Below are 21,619 nucleotides of genomic sequence, written 5' to 3' on the forward strand. Positions count from 1 at the left end.
AACAATCAGTGAGCTTCAACATAAATTGGGATGAATAAATTGGGTGAAAGATTTTACATTTCTAACAGATGTAATAGAACATTTGAATAATTCTAATAAAGTCAAAAATCAACAGACAATACATATGTACGATTCCCTACAAGCGTTTGTAGTAACACTAAAATTATTCGTATTTCACATTCTTCAATATATATTAATGTGCTTTCCGATGTGGTTTAAAATAATATAAAAAAATGATGGTTTAACTTTTCGCAAATATCCAATGAAAATTACATTACTCGGGAAGGAGATGAAAGATTTAATTTGTTTTGTTGTGTTGGATTATTTTCTGTAGAGGTCGAGGAACTCCCACGTATTATGCAAATAGAGATATTAGACTTTTAACATGATTTGAAATGAAAAGCATTTAAGTTCACAGTAGGTTACGAAAAGCAGTATTATGACTTCTAATAAACATAAAAAAAATACATAAGAAGTTTTGTAAAGACTGCATTTCTACACATGGTCATGCACGATCAATGGTTACGCTAAATACGCTAGCTACGGAGTAATGTAAGATTGAACCGCGGATGATTTAATCAGTTATTTTACCTTTCTTGGAAACAAAGTTGCGACGGAATAAAAGGTACATATTAATCTTCGACGAATCTTCATGTGATCTCAAATGAATACAGCGAAAAGTATCATAATCGTCAAGCTAATGCAAAATGCTTCTGCTATTTCTCAAACCCTTGAATGCAACATGGACGGTGGTTCATCGTTAAAACTAATTGCAGCAATGAATCTAATGCTGGTGAACCTATTGCAAAAACCATGCCGTCATGCACGTGCATGTTACATGTGTTGCTGGATGTATGATTTGGAAATACTGGTCGCCCGCCACAATCCTCTGCCCTGTTCCGTCAATGCCTATGCTCAGTGCTACTAGTGCTCATGAAATGAATCGTTACCGATCGTGACTGATTTAGTCGAAGTGATAAGGTAGCGTGTGTAACACACTGGCTGGGGTTAGAATTGCTCTGTTATACAAGCGAACTTGTCACTAATAGTACCGGTGTAGCTTTCTAGTCACGTAGCTCGTTTACCGTTTTGCAGAAATTGAGATGAAGGATTTTGCTGAAGAGAATCAAATTTTGCCATGTATCCCGATGTACAAAAATAACATACACAGATGTGTAAATTCTCAAATACGATCGTTCTTGTTTGGTGTAATTCATCAATCATAATGTTTCGCTTTTCATCTGGAATGCCTTGTTCTTAGTAACAAGATCTTAAAATATTAGCTGGGATACTGCGGATGCTGTTCGCAGCACTGTTTAACGCGGAATGGGTGTTTTGTTACTGCTTTGTTGATGCATGAGAATGCAATCGTTTCGAGCATGGTTTGCGGTGTTCGGTTATACATATTGTGCTCTGCCGGCTGCTTCATATCATCGCTATCCATTCATACAACGCTGATCGGTGTTTGGTTGCATTTTGTACTTGTGCTTGCTTTAACCAGGCGTGTGCCACATTTCGCATATCTGCTGTTGCTGATTGGTAATCCGCCTGCTCTTGATTTCACGACTCGCGCCCGACTGCTCACCATTCACGACGTTCACGGACTGTGTGTGTTTTTGGTCGTCAAATGTTTGCGACCAGTGCGCTGACACCATCATCAAAATGCATGTACTTTCATGCGACTTCAGGGAAACAAATCATCGCAAAACCGCCTACCTTCCTCCTTTCGATCGTTGCGATGTCCTGTTTCTTTTTTGTTTGACTGGCGATGTGGTTTTGAATATTTCTTGAATGATTATTTCGTTGTCTATAGCAGCAGCGGGTTGCAGGCGCAGCAGCAACTGCCGTCTCTGCCATCTGCAAAGCAACAGCAGCAGCAACAGTTAAGCGCAAACGCTTTTCCTGATGCAAATGTATCGAATGACAACTTCCAGAATGCTTCGCTAGATCGTGGCGTTATGCAGGCAGCACTGCAGCCACATATCGCTCAGCAGCCACAGCAAATGCCACAACAGCAGCTGCCGCAACAGTATCAGCAATATCATGCTCCGTTGTATCACGATAATGCAGAAAAGCTATCGAAAGCATACTCACTGCCACCGTCCATGAGTGCCGCGGCGAAGGAATCGCTTCGGAAGGAACTTGCCCAAAGTCGGCTGGAACAGCAGCAGCAACAGCACGCAGCCCGCAAGTTCCAACCTGTTGCACGCGCTTTCAATGTTGTTATTACCTCTAGCGGCACGGCAGGGACCACTAATCCTTCCAGCACAACGCACGTTTCGGGTCAGGCGAACACCAGCAACATCTACACCGATATTGCACTGGGGAAAAGCATCCAAAACCTCATGAAACCCACGCCAATACTGGCAACGGCAGTGTCCAATCGCTTGGTCGGCGGATCGTTGACACGTTCAATCGGTGCCCTCGGGTCTTGTCAAGAGCTGCCGGAAGGCACATCGGCCCAGGAAGCAACGGGTTACTGTCGAGCTGCCAGCAGTCTGCTCGGCAATTTCACCGGCAGCAACAGCGTGAGTGCGTGCACAGCAACGCATCCGCACCGTTGTGTGCAAGATTTAATCAAAGAGGAGCTGGGCGGCAATCGGCTGAGTAAGGCAGGAAGCATGATTAATATGAGCACCGATTCGGATCTGTTTACCGCCGGCGGTTCACAGTCGCATCCTGCCTCGGGACGCTCGAGTCCAGCGTTCATGCAAGGAACAACACCGGTTGGTAGTCCGCCCCGATACCTGAACACCCTCGGTCCTTCGTACAGTGGCGGAGGAAGTGCCCGCGTAAGCAGAGCTCCCTCGCCCTCTGTTCTTCATGCAAGCGCTGGTGGCGAACACGCAAGGTTTGAAATTTTTTTCGAGTGTCTATTCAAAATTTATATCTCTAAAAACAATCGCAATAATTATATCAGGTCTTGCAAAATGTCCTAACGATTCATGCGCTCTCGATGAACCTTCCATCAAGTGTGAATTAATGGGTTGTGCGTAAAGAATTTTCACGTCAACACGTTTGTACTCTCTTCCTTCGCGATGCATGCAGCCTCATACGCTCTCGGCTTAGTTGTTCTGACATACTCGAGAAGCGATCAATGTTGATCGCAGTTTTAATCTCATGTATCACGAGATGTAATTTCTACTGTAACACAACTGTCCGCTTATCGATATCATTGTTAACCGTTGTGTCCATCGTTTGGAAGCTGCTGATTTGTGTTCCTTTTATTCGTTTTTTTCTACTGCAAACTAACATTTTCTTGCATACACGCCACCACACATATAAATTATAATTATATACACACACACCTGCACATAGTGATGCTAAGATTCTTTCGCAGATGTAAACGTTTAATCGAGAGTGTAATAGTTCCCTTCTCGAATAGTTTTACTTATGTAGCTAATGTTGATTGTTGTTGTTCACTATTTTTGGGTTGAATTTTCAGTTCTTTATTATTCTTTTCGAATGCTATACAATAGTTGGTATCCCTTTTTTGAGAAAGGTTTCGTCTTTTGCTCTCCGGAATGAAATGCGGGGTTGGGTTATAAACATATCAGCTTCCTAGCGATAGTATTTAATTCTGTTTTATTCTCTTTCATTACAGGTCAGTATGGGTATTTGTGGTAATATGTTACACAAGTAACACCGCGGGTTTGTGTACGTAGGTATTGTACAACTTGGTACGTTCGAACATGGTAATACGTGTTGCGTTACGTTACAATAATCTATAATCTACACTAGCGTAAGTATATTGCAACACATCTTATGCGCCAAACAGCTGCTCTGTAGTAAAAGGGGTACGAGGCGTGTTGTTTTATTTTTGAAACATTTCACTTCACACATTTCTCTTTCCGCAATGTATAACGTAGATGAAAAGGACGACGACGGGGCAGGGCAGTGACTTAGACCGGACCTTAAACATATCGGCCTCAATCGCTTTGCTAATATAATTAGTGCTAATCAAATTATCAGCGAACGAACTTGACAAATGTCAATGTGAAGAGAGAAACCTACCGCAACAGTAGACAGTTTGTCGCCAACGGTCGAGGTAACGGGCGTTCATATGTTGATGAATGATTTGCACGCATTTACACAACATTGGCTAGGTTTTTGAATAACCTTTCTTTCGACCGCAAAAAACATTCCATGCAGGGATGTGTGAATCAAATCGGAAGATCAAAGGATTGCTTTACTATTGCCATTAACACGTGTATTAGCGCATATCATGTCATACATGTGTCGTACCATATTGTTTAGCAGCTTTTATTTGTACACATTTAGCTATGACGTTTCGCTAATGTTAAATGGAATATAAATGTGAACAAGTATGTTACCTACATCAGTTTTCGGTAGTTTACCTATTTTTGGGAATGTGAGCCATATTTCGCCAAAATGCGTAGTTTGTGTGGCTTTTTATCCATTGGCCGCGTTGTTTATGACTTCCATCACAAAGACCTTCACTCAGCCAACATGATTGCTGAAATGGTCAATTTTAAATTACTTAACAAATTTCAATCTACGTTTTCAGCAAAATAAGGGTTGAAAAATGTTGTAAACATATTTTTCCAATCATTTACGTTGATTAAAACGTTTAACGCTACATCCTTTTATTGAATTGCAGATTTTTGTGTGAATTTAATTTAAACTAAATTTGAATTGCAGAAAATAGGAACACATTCTGCCGAAAACAAGAGCATAATAAAATAGGAACAATGTTTATGTTTGCATTTTGATGAATATTCCTTGTTAAGGGCATATGAAGCACTGGAATAAGTTTTCTGAAAAATAGTACGATAGTTTATCAAGCGATATAACATTAATTTGAAGTTATTTTAGTTTTTGACATGGAAAGTATGATGGAAACAGCCACGGCTTTTTAGGCACTGGATTTGGAGGCGCCAGTATAGGCCTCGAGATACGAGTGCTCTTACATACGTGCGATTTGATATACGAGACGTCCAGTGACCGATATTTTGCTTTAATTTTAATTTTGGAACTTAATAGGTTTGAATGTAATGATTTTTTAGTTTGGTATATGTTTACGTGTGTAGAGATTAAATTTTAAATGAACATTAAGCATTAAATGTATCAAATATATGTTTATATATAGGTGTTTTTGGAGCTGGAACGGATAAACGATATTTCAATGTAATTCGAAGGAAAAAAAGTTTTGTTTAACGAACAATTTGAAAAACGAACAAGGTAACGGAACGTATTAAACTCGTATCTGAAGATACGCCAGTGCATTCTAATAACTTGACGAGTTGAGTTTTAAAAAATCAAATTTAAGACATTATCAGGTTATCTGTTAGGCTGTAACTACGATAATGGTGGTTGTATAAATAAGAACAAAATTAAACCGTTACTCAAATGTTTTTACGAACTTATCTACGAGATCTACTGTGCAATTCAACAACTTGCTGAAAACGTATTTTATGTGAAAGAATAAAACAACATCCATGTAACCCTGTCTCGATTCGGTCGTTCTCCTAATCGCAGATCCGCATATGCGATATGCAGAATTTACATTAATTGAATGGAATTCCATCTGTTTGACAAATAGAGTGAATAATTTTACAAAACCCTCGTTTTTGGATGGATAATCATGCCTCGTATAAATTGTTTGAATGGCGCTATATATGGGATTGCTGTCAAATCATTTAAATCTCAGCGTCTTTTGCTCACCTCAGAGCAGGAATCGCGAATAATGCGATATCAAATCACAAGCAACTGAAGCTTAGCAGATCGCATCGTATTATCGATACGTGTGTATTGATTTCACAGACACTTCAACTCCAAGTGTTGCATAACTTCTTTGCCAAGACATCGAAGTGTAGCTGACGATCTAGCCACAATGAGCCGTAAGCATATCTAAGTGACAACCTGTATACTTCATCGTCATCACATCGTCGTTTGTTGCTGTAAGGCTCGACAGTGTACAGCAGCGTTTGAATAGCAAAACCATACTCGGGTGTCAGAGAGGTTGCTTTCTCGGTTAGCAGAACTAATCGCGCTTCTGCTCCTCGTCCAGCTGGTACGAATGACGCAAACGCAAAATGCTTAACTGCACAAATGAGACGCCAGCGATTGCACAGCATGCGTTTATAAGTGCTACTGGTGCTGTAGGCGAAATAGAGGTATATGTACTTTTTCCCCTCCTAACGTAAGCGCACCGCTGATGGAACCGACGTTTAGCAACAAATTAGTGGAAACCATTCCAGGCAGGCAGACAGGGCAGAAAGCAGGGCAACCAGATCGTAACCACATTGAAAGTGAAATACGCACAAGCCAGACCAAGTTCACCAGGAAAAAGAAGGAAATATGCTTGCAAATACTGTTGGTGGCAGTGATTGAATTGAATAAAAAATCAATCATTTACGCTTATCAAACCGGGATTGACAGTTGACGGCAGCAACCGTAACCTGATTGCTGTTGGGTTGTCCTTATGAGGAATGTTTTTGTTCTACGTTGTACTACGTGCATGCATGTGTGGGATTTGTGGTTCAAGTTTTTTTTATCACAGCAGAGTAATTAAATGCAAACGAAACTCAACCAACTGCACTACCGTCTAAATCAGAGTAAAAAGCTCACTTTATTTCCTTTTGGGCGTAGCACATTGGTTTCTAATTCGCAACTTGTGCGAAACCTTCACGTTTGGTACGTTTGCATAAATACAGAGTGGCGGTAACATTTTTTTCATATTGAGCCACACAGCGCAGAAGTCGGTGTAAAACGGTAGCGCGATGGTTCGTGCCGACTGTTAGGGTTATTAACGAAAATGTCGTGAGGGCGAAAACTAGTCTCAGAAAAAACCTACCTGACGTTGCTGAGAGAACTGTACGTTCGTGGTCAACCGATGGTCGTCATTATGTTTGCCCCCGGCCAAAGCTCCATGATGCAGGAGTTTGAAATCAACCAAAAAAGTAGAACGATAGAATGGAGGCGAAGGAACGCGTTAATGAGCTGCAAAATTTGACAAACGACCTTCGCAATTATACGAACCATTTGCTATGGCGAAATCTGCCAATGCCAGCGTCAAGCGGTGGTTTTGAACACCCAAACCTTCATCGTGTTGTACTATGTGACTAAAATTGTTTGTTAGTAGAATATTAAAGCTGTCCCTTTTTGTATCTAGAAAATCTCGTCTATCTTCTAATTCTGGACACGCCACACTGCATGGTTTTGTTTGAGAAGGAACTTTAACATAACGAAGATCATTATACATCTTTTGAAGCGTCTGCATGAAATTAATGCAATCTTGCAAAATGATTCCCATCCAGGAGAATTGAGCACTCAGAGGAATTTCGATTTCGAGTTCCCGTTCTGGCCCTAGGTCATGGGTTTCGTTCTTGATGTGCGAAACTTATGCTCTTTTCGTGAGTGTCTCCGGGAATGTTGGTGCGCAGGCCCAGACAACAGCACCAAATCAATAGTGCTACAACAGCCAAATCCAACTCACTACTTTTTGTTTTTGATGTTTGGTGTGGAAATGCGTCACGATCGGAAGCGATTATTTGTGTTCTTCTTTCGCTCACATACTATTGCCTAGTTTTGGGCGCAAAAACGACATACCAATAAAAAGTCACACTGACTCACACATACACACATCGATGAAACAGGGAACGAAACGGATTTGTGATTACAAAAATATTCGTTCTGTAGTGAAATATTGTGCGCTGTGTCAAGGCCGTCGAAAAAGTGCGCGCAGAGAATCATCTTTTACCCGCCAATTTTTGGCTAACGTAAGAGAATATTAACCATATGCAAGCAATAACCATTTTGTACCATAGTGTCCAAAATGGAAAAAATATGTGATAAAACTAAGTAATAGCCCAGAATCGTGCATATATACGTGGCATCAATAATATTCCTGGTTCGTGTTGTATTGGTTGTGAAATGGTTTTCTTCTACCTCGCTCGCAGTGGCAAAAGTTGACGCATGGAAAACAAGTTCATTGACTTTCCGAGAAAAAGGACACAAACGAACGCTGGTGCTGGTCGTTTAGGCAAAATAAAAAAAGTATTACGAGGTTTTCACCACACAACGTTTACACAGGTACAATGAATTATTGAGTGTGTTCGTTCATTCGGGCATCTTATTTCCAACGCTTAATCGACTTTGCTTGGACACAAGCGATTATCGGTCGCGTTGTAAATATTGAAAGCAAACGCTGAAAATGGTTCCCGGTTCTAACATCAAGTGTAGTATGTGGTTTAATCAGGTGATTTTCATATACTTCGAAAAGTACAAATGAAAAGGAACAACATATACACATAGCAAGCGCATGAAGTGCATCTTAAGTGTAGTTCATTGACGACATATATTCCCCACGTCAAACACTGCCATTGCGTCCCAGTATCACCATTTTTGTATGCAGTATTTTCCAAGGACTACCATTACTGTTTTGAGGGTAGGTTTTAACATAGTAGATGATTTTATAACGCAAAAATAAGAACCAATCGGTTATATATTTAATTTATTAATAAGTTAAATGATCTAAATAGTTCGTCTCCGGAATCTGCTCTTCTGAAATGTATTTTATTATTTAATAAATTTCTTTCACTGCATTCCACATTTAAATCGTCGGTCTCTATACGCATAGTATATGCTTTTTTTAATATACAAAAACGTTTACAGTAAAGAGAAAGATCATTAATGGTACGGATGGTCGTTTGGTTTAAATTAGTCATTATCTACCCTGGTTTTTTTTCGCCGTACATTTCATACCAAACGAATAGTGGAAAGAGGAAAGCTTTTCGATTAATAATGTGTGAAAATGGTACATTCGCTGGCTCAAGCAGTGCGTACCATATACGGCACGGATCGCGCAATTCGCCACCACGATCGCGCAGCCGAACTGCTGTTGCGCACACACTTACGCCACCGCAACGCATAGTGCGTAAGTATTCGTGAGCGTACGCACTTTTTCCCTTCCTTTTCGCATGGTGATCGACGAGATGAAATTTAATGTGTTTGCATCCGCCACTGGGAGGCCGCAAAGGAACTGTGTTGGGGATCAGTCGGGAAGGGAAGAGTATCGGATTTAGGTCAGCAGCAGCAGCAGCAGTCGTACGTTTTTTGCTGTCTCCACTTCGAAACGGAATCCACCACACTCAGCACAATTTGCCGCAGACGTTCCTTGTCGTTTTTTTTTGCCATCGTTATAATCTTCTCCCGTCTTCTTTTGCCAAGTCCAAAGATGAAGCCGGTACGGTGGATAAAAACCGCTAGCATGTGTGTGTGCGTGTTTTCTTGTGTCCGAGTGTGCACACGTTGTTGAAGGGTTTAAACTTTTACTTCTTAGTTCCCATGGTTGGCCTTTATAAAAATGAGCTAATGCCATCTTTATGGTGTTCATGGTGCAGTGCGTAGTATGGGACCGGCTTAAGATGGCGGTATTGGTATTTGTTTCGTACATTTGCGATTGTCGTTCTCTTTCGCTCTGTTTCTATTACTGATCTGCTCGCACAATATCCTTGTCGAAGCATGCAGTTGCGGTAGTTTGCCTCGTCAGCAGCTTACGCATACCCGAGCCGGCAAATAATTTACTCGGCATGTTCAGATGATCTTGAATGCGATCACGTTCGGCCGTCCTTGAGAACTAAAATAAAATACCATGCCAGGTTTTTGTAGGGATAGTTTCGTCTTTCCCCACAACATTCTTTCATCCGTTTCCAATTACTTACATTCCGGAAATGTAATCTCCTTGCCCTTGTTGATATGTGAATCTTGATGATCAACTTTTAAACATAATGTGATATAATGATGAGACTTTGCAATATGTTATGTAAGATAAAATAAATAAAAAAAAGTTAAACAAATTTTTAGTGTTGGGTGAATCTGATTCCGTTTCATTCATATAAATGAAACACTCTTATTCATATAAATGAAAAATTAAACATAACACTGCAAGTTTTACTCCTTCCCGTATGCCTAAATTTTCATCCCTATTGCTCATATTTTAGCTCCACAACGAGAAAGATTTCGTCGAAAGACACTCACCTATCCAATGCTGAGCACTTATGTTGAGTTATGCAGCGCTCCCTCCGAAAATCTTATGTTTGCAAGTGTGTTTGCAATATGAGCAAGATAACGCTCGTCACGGAAACCAGCATAGCATAAACGGTGTGGTTATGCCTTGCTGTCCTCAAACATTCTTACGAAGAGCCCTAACATTGCAGACACCATGGGAGGAAGTTATGTTTGTTTATGTTTTTAGAAGCTCTGTTCGTATTTTGGATGTGATCGCAAACGCCACAACGCACACTACTAGCCGATAAATGCTCTTTCTCTGCGAGCATTGATTCTGATCAAATCCTTGTTTGAAGAGAATTAAATCCCATTGATACTCACATTTCTTGGGAAAGGTGTGTGTTTGTAGACTAAAAGTGAAAGAGAAGTCTTTAAATTGTGCCGAAGTTTATTAAATGGCTTTCAAAGTTCGTACGAGTAACTTTTACTTTTACATAGTCTGATACACGTCACATAAAGCATGCATCACTGTGGAGCACACAACTACACTAGTTCCAAAGTTTTAGACTTCATTTTAGTATAGCCAACAAGACAGACAAGATAGAAGATTCCAATGGATGGAAATATCCATTGATTGTCTTTGATATGAGTTCATTTGTTTTGATATTGGCCGTCGAATTACAATTGGAGTTTTAAAAACACATTCGAACCTATCTCAACATTTGGCAATTCACGGGAACGCATTTCTGACTACCAAATTCCCATTTTTAACTGCATTATGCTCTTCGGGAATTCGGTTCTCCCAAACTTAACTACCGTTATTGCTCTTATGTTGGCCGGCTCACGTAGAACATAGAAGAGATCGTGTTTTGCACTCTGTGAAATATCTTCTCCCCTGTCCAACACCCCCAACCCCCCTCCTTCCCCTCTCCTCTTCTTCCTCTTCTTCATCCCTTCTACAGCTATAAAAATTACACATATACAGATACTTTTGGCGCACTCTCGAAACTCAGGGTCTCTCGAAACATTGGAAGCAGTGGTCTTCTCTCTATCATGCATCCCTATCGCTCGCAGTTGTTGGAGAAAATGGTCGGAAAATGTTACCATTTACTATCCGTATGCTCCTTTTCATAGCACGAAACATACGATGTATGCGTTGCGTACTCGCGAGAGCTTTTTAGCAGATCAGAAGAAATGCAGAAAAATTGGAAAATGCTCTCCGAAGAGTGCGAAGGCGAAGCAGTTAAAATGAGAAACACTACCAACCCCCCATTTGTTGTTTCCCACAGCGCCACGGGCCTCATGCTGTGTGCCGTCTTCGCAATGCTCTGAGAGCTGAGGTGTCGCGTGTATGCGTGTGTTGTTGGGGCTCGATGTTTGGCTCGAAATAACTGCATCGTGTGGCGTACATTCTCGTAGTAAAGTGCGGACTTTTGAAAACACACCATGTCGTCGAAGCGTCGGGCAGCTTCAACTGCGTAGTGTAAAAAACCAGTTCGTTACCATCATCATCACCGTGTTCATGTCTCGGTAAAGCGGTGTCCGCGTCGTGTCATGAAAGTGCGTCCGTGTGGCTAAATATCTACAAAACGGGCCTGATACTACGCCCCAAAATAATCAACTCTCAACCTCCAAAGCGAACAGACCATCGATTCCGTTCTTGGGAGCGAATCTCGTCCGCCACCTTCGCAGCTGTTTCAGCTCGAAGATCACCCGAGATATACGTGTGGTAGCATCGAAGCAACGACCAACAAAAAAAAGAAACAACGAAGGAACTAGTCCAACAAATTGTGTTGAGTTTCAAAAATGTGATCTACACTCTCATCCGTACAACCGTCGCGTCGTCGTTCGGTGTGTCGTGCTTGTGCTGTGCTGCATCTTTTCTCAACGCCTTCGACGGCGAACCTTTTTCGTGTGCGGTTTAATAGCGTTTCTGTCTTTTTACACCACACACCAAAGGAACCAAGAAATACGACGAACGGACGAGGAGTAGTGCAAGCTAATATTACAGAGTTTTCTTTTTCTTCGACGACGACGAAAAGGTCGAATATAATGTTGTCCCTAAGTCATCGGTTATTGTGGCATTAGTGTATGCTGTGATTATTCATAACCCAATCAAAGGTGAAGTAAACGACAAGCCCCTCACGGGCGGTGGCACTCTGTACCGTTCGCTTATCAGCACGTTGCGCTTTCAAGTCAGCAAGTTGTGTCCCATACCCAGGACAACGACCAGGAAAACATGGTCGGCTTATGTGTTTAGAGCTCCGTTTTGTTATCTCACAGTCAGCCCTATTTCTATACGCGGCTCAATCAGCCGTTATTGGTTCTGCAAATAGTGAGACAAACCTTTACTGCAACGCGTGTGACTAAAAACAAAACAAGTGCATTCGTTATTTGAGGTACTGATTCGCGTCAGCTCCAGGTTTGATAGAAACAGTGTTTAAGGATAAACACGACAATTTTGTCCCTCTTTCTCGTAGCTAGTACAGTAGCTAGCTGCAATTACTCGTCAAAAACCTTCGGCGACCCGCACAGGGTGGCAATCGGCCATTTTGGTTTCGTCTGTATTATTGATTGTGCTGGGTTGTGAAGCTGCTGTTGCTGCTGCTGGTGCTGCAACGTCGTGGTGTGCGTTTATTTAGCCCCGTGTACGCTAGCTGTTGTGCATGAATATATATGTGCAGGTGTCTCTGCCCGCTGCATCGGTAGCAACCCCTGCAGTAGCAGTTGCAGTTGCTGCATAGCGTGTGAATTGTGAAATGCATGTTGATAATCTACTCTAGCATCCGCGTGGTTATTGAAAAATTCGTTAAAAACAAGAGGCAACATAATCCTTTGGACCAAGGATAAATACAGCTAGCGCCAGCACATACCACAATTCGCGCAGGCCTACGGTGGAATGTGTCGTGAGAGGAGCGATTAAAAAAATGTGACTGTCACGAAGGGCGTTAGTGATATTTTGACAACACGAATCATACAATGCAAATGGTGTTTGATCCTTTGACAACAGGGCGCTTGGTGTGAACAGGCAAAAGCGGAAAAGCGTAGTGCCACAGCGAGGTGCGATTGATTTTATTTTATTTTACGCTCTTGTTCCGGCACCTGAGAGCGTCCGTGAATTTTTTTATAGTGTGTTTGTGGTGCAAGTGCAGTAAATCGTCTGTTAGTAATTGGTGATGATTTGTCTGCCATAGCTGAGATCTTTAAATACGTCATTAATTCTTCGCTGAGGAGCCTATTTCATCCCAGTTGCAGTTTTCTTACTGCTTACTTATGCTTGGCTATTGTACGCACCGCTACTAGTTCGATTAAAACCTCGCGAAGTTCGCAATTTGCTTTTTGGTTGCCGGCGCCTTCCAAAAATACACCCTGCGTGCGTGCATTATATTTGATCCTGAATTGACGTACAAAAGCATCGAAAATGAAAAGCGATATCATGGCTATGCACCAGTATTCCGTGTCCGGCAAAAAGGACATCCTGCGGGAGGTCGTTATCAAGTACATCGATCATTTCTATCCAAAGTAAGTGCTCCTGTCTAACGTCGCCCATTCTAGTCCATTACATGTGAAATCCGAACCGTCCGCTAGCTGTGTGTGCCGTGCAAGCATTAATGTTGCATTGGACGACCGAGCAGAATGACCTATACACTGTGCCATATTCGAGAACAAACGCTTCTTGTACTCGCTGCCGTCAGTTGCTGCTGTGTAACCACATCAGTACTACAAATAAATGATCGAGGGAGACAAGGGTTCTCCGTGTATATTTTTTTTCCTTTTATTATTATTTTTTCATTCGTCCTACATTGCTCCAATGACAGTGAGAGTGAATCGTTGGGAGAAAAGTGAAAACTGCTGTACGCAACGACAGTGGCAAACTGCGCCAATGCGACTCTATACATGATGGGAATGGAATAAAATGGCCTCCGAAAACAATAATCGTAGACTTTCGAAAACTCTGGAAGTCCCTTTAACACTGGCGCTGCGTCCTTCGGTGGTGGAAGTGAAGTTTTAGAATGGGATTTTTTTCTTATTTTCACTCTACCAGTGCAACACGCGCTACTACACCAAGCATCGTAACGCAACGGTAGGAAAACCCAGTACCACCTCCCCCGAAGCAAGAAAGACGTGTTTGCGCAATATCTGTCCGTTTGTCCGTCTGCTCACACTCGCTCGTCTTGTCGCGGGCCGCGCATTCATCGATGTTTGTTACGGTGGAAAGGAAACACGATTTGCAAGCCCCCTGGCCACATCTCGTACAGCTGCTAAAGGTGGCTGAAAAACTAATAATCATGCTTCAATCTGGTGGAAGGGAGGAAATATTGATTGATGCCTTTCAGCTCCCGAGACGTGTGGGACGGTGGTAAGGGAAAGGGCCGGGAAGGGTAGGGGTTTTGGGGGAGGCATGTTTAAGGCTTTGCACGGCTACGGCCCTTTTGCAATAGCGATCAAAATGATTCTCATTTTTGCATGGCTGGCATTTAAAGCGGCATAAAAAATGTGACACACTAATCGATTTCCTTTTCGTTTTCATACTAGTAAGAGCGAAATGATGAGTATGTTTCGTAAAGGTGTGTTGCATTATTATTGGGAGTGTTGGTTTATGATTTAGCAAACATTGTCACATCGATAATTTGAGCAGGGTTCAGAGTTACATATTATTTTCACAAGTCGATCATGTGATTGTGACTGTAATTAAAAAAAGGAAAATAGTATTACAAGCTTAAAAAGCTGGTTTTTTTACGACCTGGTTTAAAGAAGCTGGTTTAAAGAACGACCTATTGCTAAACTAGGTAATTATTATAGAACTATTTTTAAAACGTATCCTTAAAGATACACCTGAATTTTCGATGATTTGAAATAGATTTCTAAACTATCTCAAACTGACACACAAGAAACTGATAAGTCGAACGTTTTCTGATGCTGACTAACGTTTTTCTCTCTATAATTTTCAAGGATACATCATTGCATTTGCTAGACAAACAATATCCAGGGTCGTTTTTTTCTAACGTTTATTGCTCTTAACCATGAATAATGCATAGAAAGCCTTCCATTGAAAAAGAAAGCGTTTGAAAGTAACTCCCAAATAGCATTACCTAACTGTCTGTTTCGTATCAGGAACTACGTAGCAATGCTTGAACTTGTACTGCTTAACGTACATAAGTTTTTCTAACGCTAAACGTTACCAGCAGCCCAAACCAAACGGTGTCGACAAAAGCTCTGATGTTATGTTACCAGACTTCACGCTCAAAACGCAGTTTTCCCACCAATACCTTTTTTTCGTTCGCATCGTGCACGCTTTAGTGTGAAGCGTGAATTAAACCGAACAAATACGCAAAGAGTTATTTAATTTCCACTCGCAGTGTGAGACACGTAAATCAATCAACCCCAAGGGTTGGTGCTGGGGCATGAAGCATCGAAGGGGGTGGGTCGAAAAGAGGCGAATTAATAAAATGGAAACATAACAAACCAATCCGAACCGAACCGATGGAAAACAACACGAAAACACAGCAGATACAAAACACTCGAACGCGCGCGCAGATCGTTTGCCATCGTTACTGAGTGCCAATGCAGCAAACAGTAGCGTTTGTTTCGCGATCGCGATAAAACAAAAGCATCGTTTCGCACGGTGCGAATTTTAAAAACCTCTCCTCTGCACACACCAACCCAAATGGCTCTGGTTGGTACAAAGCTACGGGCTCACCCCGATTGATTGTGTGATAATTTTTTGGAGCTGATCGTGCGTTCCTCATTGCGCTTTTTACACTCGTACTTGTGTTTTATTTGTTCGCCATGTGCAAGATCGCCCTCCACCCAATCAATCGATACTTGATGGTAGTTGATGGTGTACGCGATGTGGCCGTTTGCTGCGATATTTAAATTTTAAATCCGATCCGGTGGTTGTAAAACGGGTTCTTTTTTATTTCCACCGTGATGACTTTACTAAATAGATCTCGAAGTAAAATCTGTGCACTCGTTTCGATGGAAACCTTACCATAACAACCCATTCTGTTAAACGGGTCCGCTTGAAGATGTTCAGAGAAGTATACATGGCAAACATGTGTACACATTAAACAAGTGTACATGACGTATTTTGAGAACACCAAAATCAAAATGTCCAGATGTAAGTAGTTGGCCATCGTGAAAGATATATTCTCGTACGTACTACAGCGAACAACCGTCAAACGATTTGCAACCACATTCAATCGATTGCAAACCATCCCTTTTTTTCTGTTTTTGTACCGTCGATGACGTAGCACTGCCTACAGTATGACGAAACATAATACCGGCGCTTGCTACTACGCCACATGTTAGTTGGAAGGTGGGCTCACACATGTGGTCGAAGTTTGCAAATGGTCGACAAAAGGCAAAAAAACAACGGTGAGAGAGAAAGATATTAGCGATCGTGATGTGATCATAAGGTGAATAATTCGTGAATGAGCAAAACGTCGTTCGAACAGATCACCAAGTGTCAATGCAAATATTTTTTTTGTAAGCTCCTGTGTCAATAATCGAAAATGCTTTTGTTTGAAATGTTACGTCAGCTTCAACTTTATTTAAATCCGATTTGATGACTCCTTCGGTCAGTGTACTGATTTGGAATTTTGTTGCCATCAAAAACCGTCAACTATTTTATTCTTGGTTAACTTAATTATCTTCTGATTAGTTAAGTTGAATGATTAAAAAAATACACACCATGTGTGTGGATCCCTTTAAAGCGTAACAATGAATAAAAGAAGTCATAAAATACCCCAAAACAACGTTTTCGATACTGATATCGATATATCGTATGTTTTCTGATTGGCAGATAAATATATAAATTACGCTACTAGTCTATTTTTGGGACGGTAATATCTTCAACCAATTGATATGAATTTTGTACAGTTCAATGACTAATTAATTTATCTTTGTTTCATTTATTTCAGCGCTTCGGGAACAAGTGCGGTCGCCATCGATAACAAAATCGAGCAAGCAATGGTAAGTTTATACAGCACATAAAATGTCTGTTCTAGTTGAACGTAAGAGAAAATTTGTCATTCTATTCCAGTAACGTGGCAGTAAGTTTGCTTACTGATAAGATATGGAGAGAATCATATTTTTTATTGTTACGCTATTTTTATCAAAGAACACGTAATAATGTTGAAAGTGAGAAAACTTGCATTTATCATTACCACAGAATGACTAATGTAGGCATAGGTGTATTTTATTTTATTATGAATCAATATTTAGCTTGTTTTCCACACACACAAACACACACAGAGCTCAAATTTGCGGTTCATTTGCCACTAGAATTTTTTTTTTAAGTTAAAAAATCTCGTCCGAGTCTTATGATGTCACGTGGCGAAGAAACGAGCAACTAAACGTTACGGTAAACAGATCGTCCATCATGATTTCGAGACCGTACACATGTGTTTGTGCGTGGCCAAGGGCTTATCATCGTTTCTTGTTGGTTCGAGGATCCGACGAAATGTTTACTTGAACTGCTTTTTCTTTCCCTGTTTCTTGTATTTCCAAACCCAATCTTACTCGGGATTGGGATGGATGCTCCAAGGCAGCGTAAACATCGTGCAATGGCTTTACTTTATATTGCTGTTGATGTTGAAACCGGTTATGGAGATTCGACCGGCTAAATATTCACTAATGTACAAGCTTTCTTTCCGTTTTCAATTGCACAAAGCCTTACGATTACTTTCATAAACAATAGGTTATCTGATGAAACAGTTTTCTTTATATTAAACAGTATGATGATAATAATCACAGTTGTTGATATTTCACGTCTTGAATGTGTCTTTTGCACTAAATTTCTGCAACGATCATGATAGAGCCATATAATGTACAAAACCTCATCAGCTTAGCGTTCTTCCAGTTGTATTGACGTGTACACTTGATCGTTAATGTGATAACAGCATTTATGTTTATTTGACACCATTTTCAAACGTACTCTATCTAGGACTGGAAGACTTTTCCTAACATAGTGCTTCTTCCTTGGAAGAAAACAAACTCTGCTTGATGGTGGCAATGAAGAATTTGGTTTTATTTACATTAGAACGACCAAACTGTGTATGTTTGCTGCAACGTGTTGTAAAGCGATAATTTCGCTTTACAGTGTGAAATTGCGCATTTTTTTTACTGTAGTTCTTAATTAACGTGCTGTTTGTCGTGTAATGTTTGTTGAATTAGTCTTTGTTCGTAGCGTGAATTTAATGACAGAGAAAATAATACTTAACACAAAAGAAATCATTAGAATTATGGAAAGATTTTTTTTTAATTTGAAATACTTTCAAATTGTAGACTAAATATATTTTTCAAGGTCAATCTCGTTATGTCGTAGTTTGACGTTCGGTCTAATATACGAAACTGGACTGGACCTGGTAACGACAGACGCGAACAAGCTATGCGACAAAAAAATATTCCGAGTAAAACATTAAATAGCCGGCTTGACCTAGTTGGTAGTCAAGCCCAAAAAAGCGGGGACATTTACTTTTCCTTACTTAAGTTTCAAGGTTACAAAACAGAAAATCTAATCGACTGCTGAACCCACCGTACTTTGATATGGAATAAAAACAGGAACAGGCATGCCAAAATTCGATCTCAATTATCGCTAAAGCCTTTTGATATTTTTTTAGCTTATCTACTCGCGTACTATCTTGAAGCGAGCGTTGCGTATGTGAAATGTAAAAGTTTGAGCTCGCATCTAGTAAATCTTGATTACGGCTTACTTATTTCACTGCCGGACACACGTTATCGAAGGAAACACATCTTAGAGAGAGCACCGGTTCATGGTTTGTCTATTGTGGACAGACCACGACTTGTAAACTCCACATATGCACATGGTGTTGCAGTAAGAGAACGAACACAGCAGATGCACTTTCTCCGTTCACCCGGCGGGACAGAGATTTGGGGGATGTATGTGCATGTGCACGAATTGTTGCTGGTGAGCTGTAGCATGTTTTTGCAAACATAAAATGCAAAATCCTACCGTCCCAAGTAGGTCAATCCAATTAAGGATAGAAGCTACACTGCCACGATGTGTTGTCTTTCACATTTTTCTGTACTCTGAACGAATGCTATGCATGATTTTTTAACGAGGGTTTACATTGCCTATTGATTTTACTACCCACTTCGTCGTATATGGAAGCAACGGCATGAACTTACAAAACAGGTTAAATTAAAATTAAACTTCATTCATAACCATGCACCTGAGCTGACATTCATCAACTTGTTAATCCTGTTTGTTTGACACAAACGCTAGCACTCGACAATGAACAGATCGATGTTTTATCTTGATTCGTTTTTGTCCAGTTTTTTTGTAACATTTGATGTTCTTTTTAAATAATTCTTTCTTTCAATTTTATCTTTGTGTGGTAGCTTACAGCCCACTTCTCTATTGTTCGTAATATTTAGTTACAGTAATTTCTTATCGTACGATCACAGGAACGCGTGACGCATCCGATTCAAACATAATTCCAAACACACAAGATTTAATCAACGCATCAAATCGTCTTTGTTGCACCTTCGTTCATATATTGCCGTGTGTGTTACTGATAACCGCTTTGCTCGGCAAAACAAAGTTTCTTTCAATCGCCGATATCGCACCATCGGTAGAGTCTTCGTCGAAAACAGTCTAGTAGCGGGACAGATCGTGCCTCGCGATTGTTACGACACGGAAAACTCCGACACCAAGAAAACTTGATGTCAACCGACTGAAACCAGTTATTACAAGTGAAAAGGCCAAGCCTCAGCACCTCATTACAAATCTTATCAGCGGCAGCTAACGATGTTTGTCGTTTGGGCATTGCTTTTCGAGCTTAAAGAGAAGCTTTGAAGAGTAGTAATCATATCGATGTTTTGTTTTTAGATGTTTAAAACCTCGAATGAAAACAGTTTGCACTGTTTTGCCTTCACAGTTTCAAACTCGCAGTTTGCATCTGTGTGGACTAGAAATAATTTCTCGTTTTTGCACTGTACTGCCCGTGGGTCTGGTGTTTGATGTAGAACTTTCCGTTTTGTGAACAAGAGTTGTAAGAAAACCATTTTTGAAGGTAACGCTTCAACAAATATCAAATTAAATTGTTCGGAATGTGTAAACGATTGCAAATGCATAAAAATTACCTACGAGTGTCCGCACTTTCGCTTCCTTTCTCATCTGTCAGCCTGGGTGGGTTTTTTATTTGATGAAATAACAGGCACAGCCTTTATGCTTTTTCTCGTGGATGAGCGTGAGCGCGACTCGTCTACGTCTAACATGTGATGCTAGGTGCTAGCGTAATGACCTTCGCATTTCTTCTATTGCATCGAAGTGAATAGAGAAAATGTCTTACAGATGGAGCGCATTGGTAATGAAAAGAAAGATATACAACTTCCAACAAAAGCCTTGCCACACTCTCTCCTATGTACATATTTAGAATCTGATTCCACCGAATACTCGTGTCGAATGTTGATAGAGATCTACACTCTTTCACATTTGCCTGCCCCATTCGCCTTTGGCAAAGCTTGAAAGGACGTGCCGCTGGGCGTACGGCAAGGTGGAAACATCAGCAACGCTATCACGCCATGGGCTCGTGTTTGTGCGGTGTACGATTGAAAGAGGTTGTATCAGCTTACAGTCAAAAGGTGTAGAACGTTCGTTTACGTCGTTTACAAGCGAAATTGTAATGGTAAGAGTGCACAGTAAAGAGAAAAGGGAGAGTTTGGATAAGATGTAACGATGCACCGAGCATTCTGATAAATGCGGCTTCTCCATATTGTGCAGCACAGATGCATTTGCTCCCCCAATTTTCCACGATCAGTCTCACATTTTCCTAGCGAGGCGAGTGTAAACCTTTCGCTTTCGAGCGATTTCGGGCCCATGAGAGCTGCTCACATGTGCTGAGCGAAAAAATCACTTTTTGAGCGAGACACCCCAACTGGCAGCTCACGCACTAACCTCTCCACATTAGCTCACTCACGAAGGAAATGTTGAACAAAACAACATGAGAGAAAGAGAGAGAGGGAGAGGGAGAAAAAGAGATAAGTAATCAGTAGAACAGCAAAACAACCCCATTTAGAGGGAAGGTTGTTTGTGTCACAGCAGGTCCGTGGGAGATGACGATTGTTTGTGCAAGCAAGCTGCACCGCCCTGACGTGGAGAGCACTGTGTACAGTTCACACATAAAACTGTTCACATCCTACCGCCAGACAGTCAGTCGCCGTTTGAAAGTCTGCCGGATCGTAACAGCAACATTATTCATTTCGGTGGTGCGGCATTCTTGAGCCTCAAGCAGTACCGGGAGCATTTATAAACCGGTTCGTGGTGAGACAGCAACAAGCACATTTCGCGCGATAACAACAGCCCCCCGGGTGTGGTGTGGTGCAAAGTGTCCAATCGCATCAGCTGTAGACGGGCGATAACACCTAGCAAAAGCCGTGAATTGCGAATTGTTGTGCCATTATCAAAAAAACAAAAGCGATCGTCCTTGAGTTTCGTCTTGAGTTAGTCGCAGAGTGTGAACTTGCTCAAGAGCGCGAATAAGATATAGTCGTGTCTGTTCGCATCTGCGTCATCTTGGTATAGTAGAGGTGTCGGAACACGTATGTTAGTGCAGAATCTCACCTCACGCGATCACGTGATCAAGGAATAAAGTGCCTTTTCTTTCGCAAGAGCTACACC

The 21,619-nt window shown here is 41.1% G+C and overlaps 1 protein-coding gene across 9 annotated transcripts in view; it reads left to right on the top strand.

Moving 5' to 3' along the window:
• Positions 1–21,619, top strand: part of LOC125763723 (protein bunched, class 2/F/G isoform-like) — a 43,020-nt gene that overhangs the window by 14,734 nt on the left and 6,667 nt on the right. For 8 of the 9 annotated variants that reach the window (XM_049427132.1, XM_049427138.1, XM_049427137.1 and 5 more), the window contains exons 3-4: positions 1,814–2,851; positions 16,896–16,947. In XM_049427132.1, the coding sequence (XP_049283089.1) occupies positions 1,814–2,851; positions 16,896–16,947 (1,090 nt within the window). The remainder of the gene's footprint in view (positions 1–1,813; positions 2,852–16,895; positions 16,948–21,619) is intronic. The other variant, XM_049427141.1, reaches the window with a different exon arrangement.

Source organism: Anopheles funestus, chromosome 2RL, assembly GCF_943734845.2.
Source record: "Anopheles funestus chromosome 2RL, idAnoFuneDA-416_04, whole genome shotgun sequence".
NCBI lineage: Eukaryota > Metazoa > Arthropoda > Insecta > Diptera > Culicidae > Anopheles > Anopheles funestus.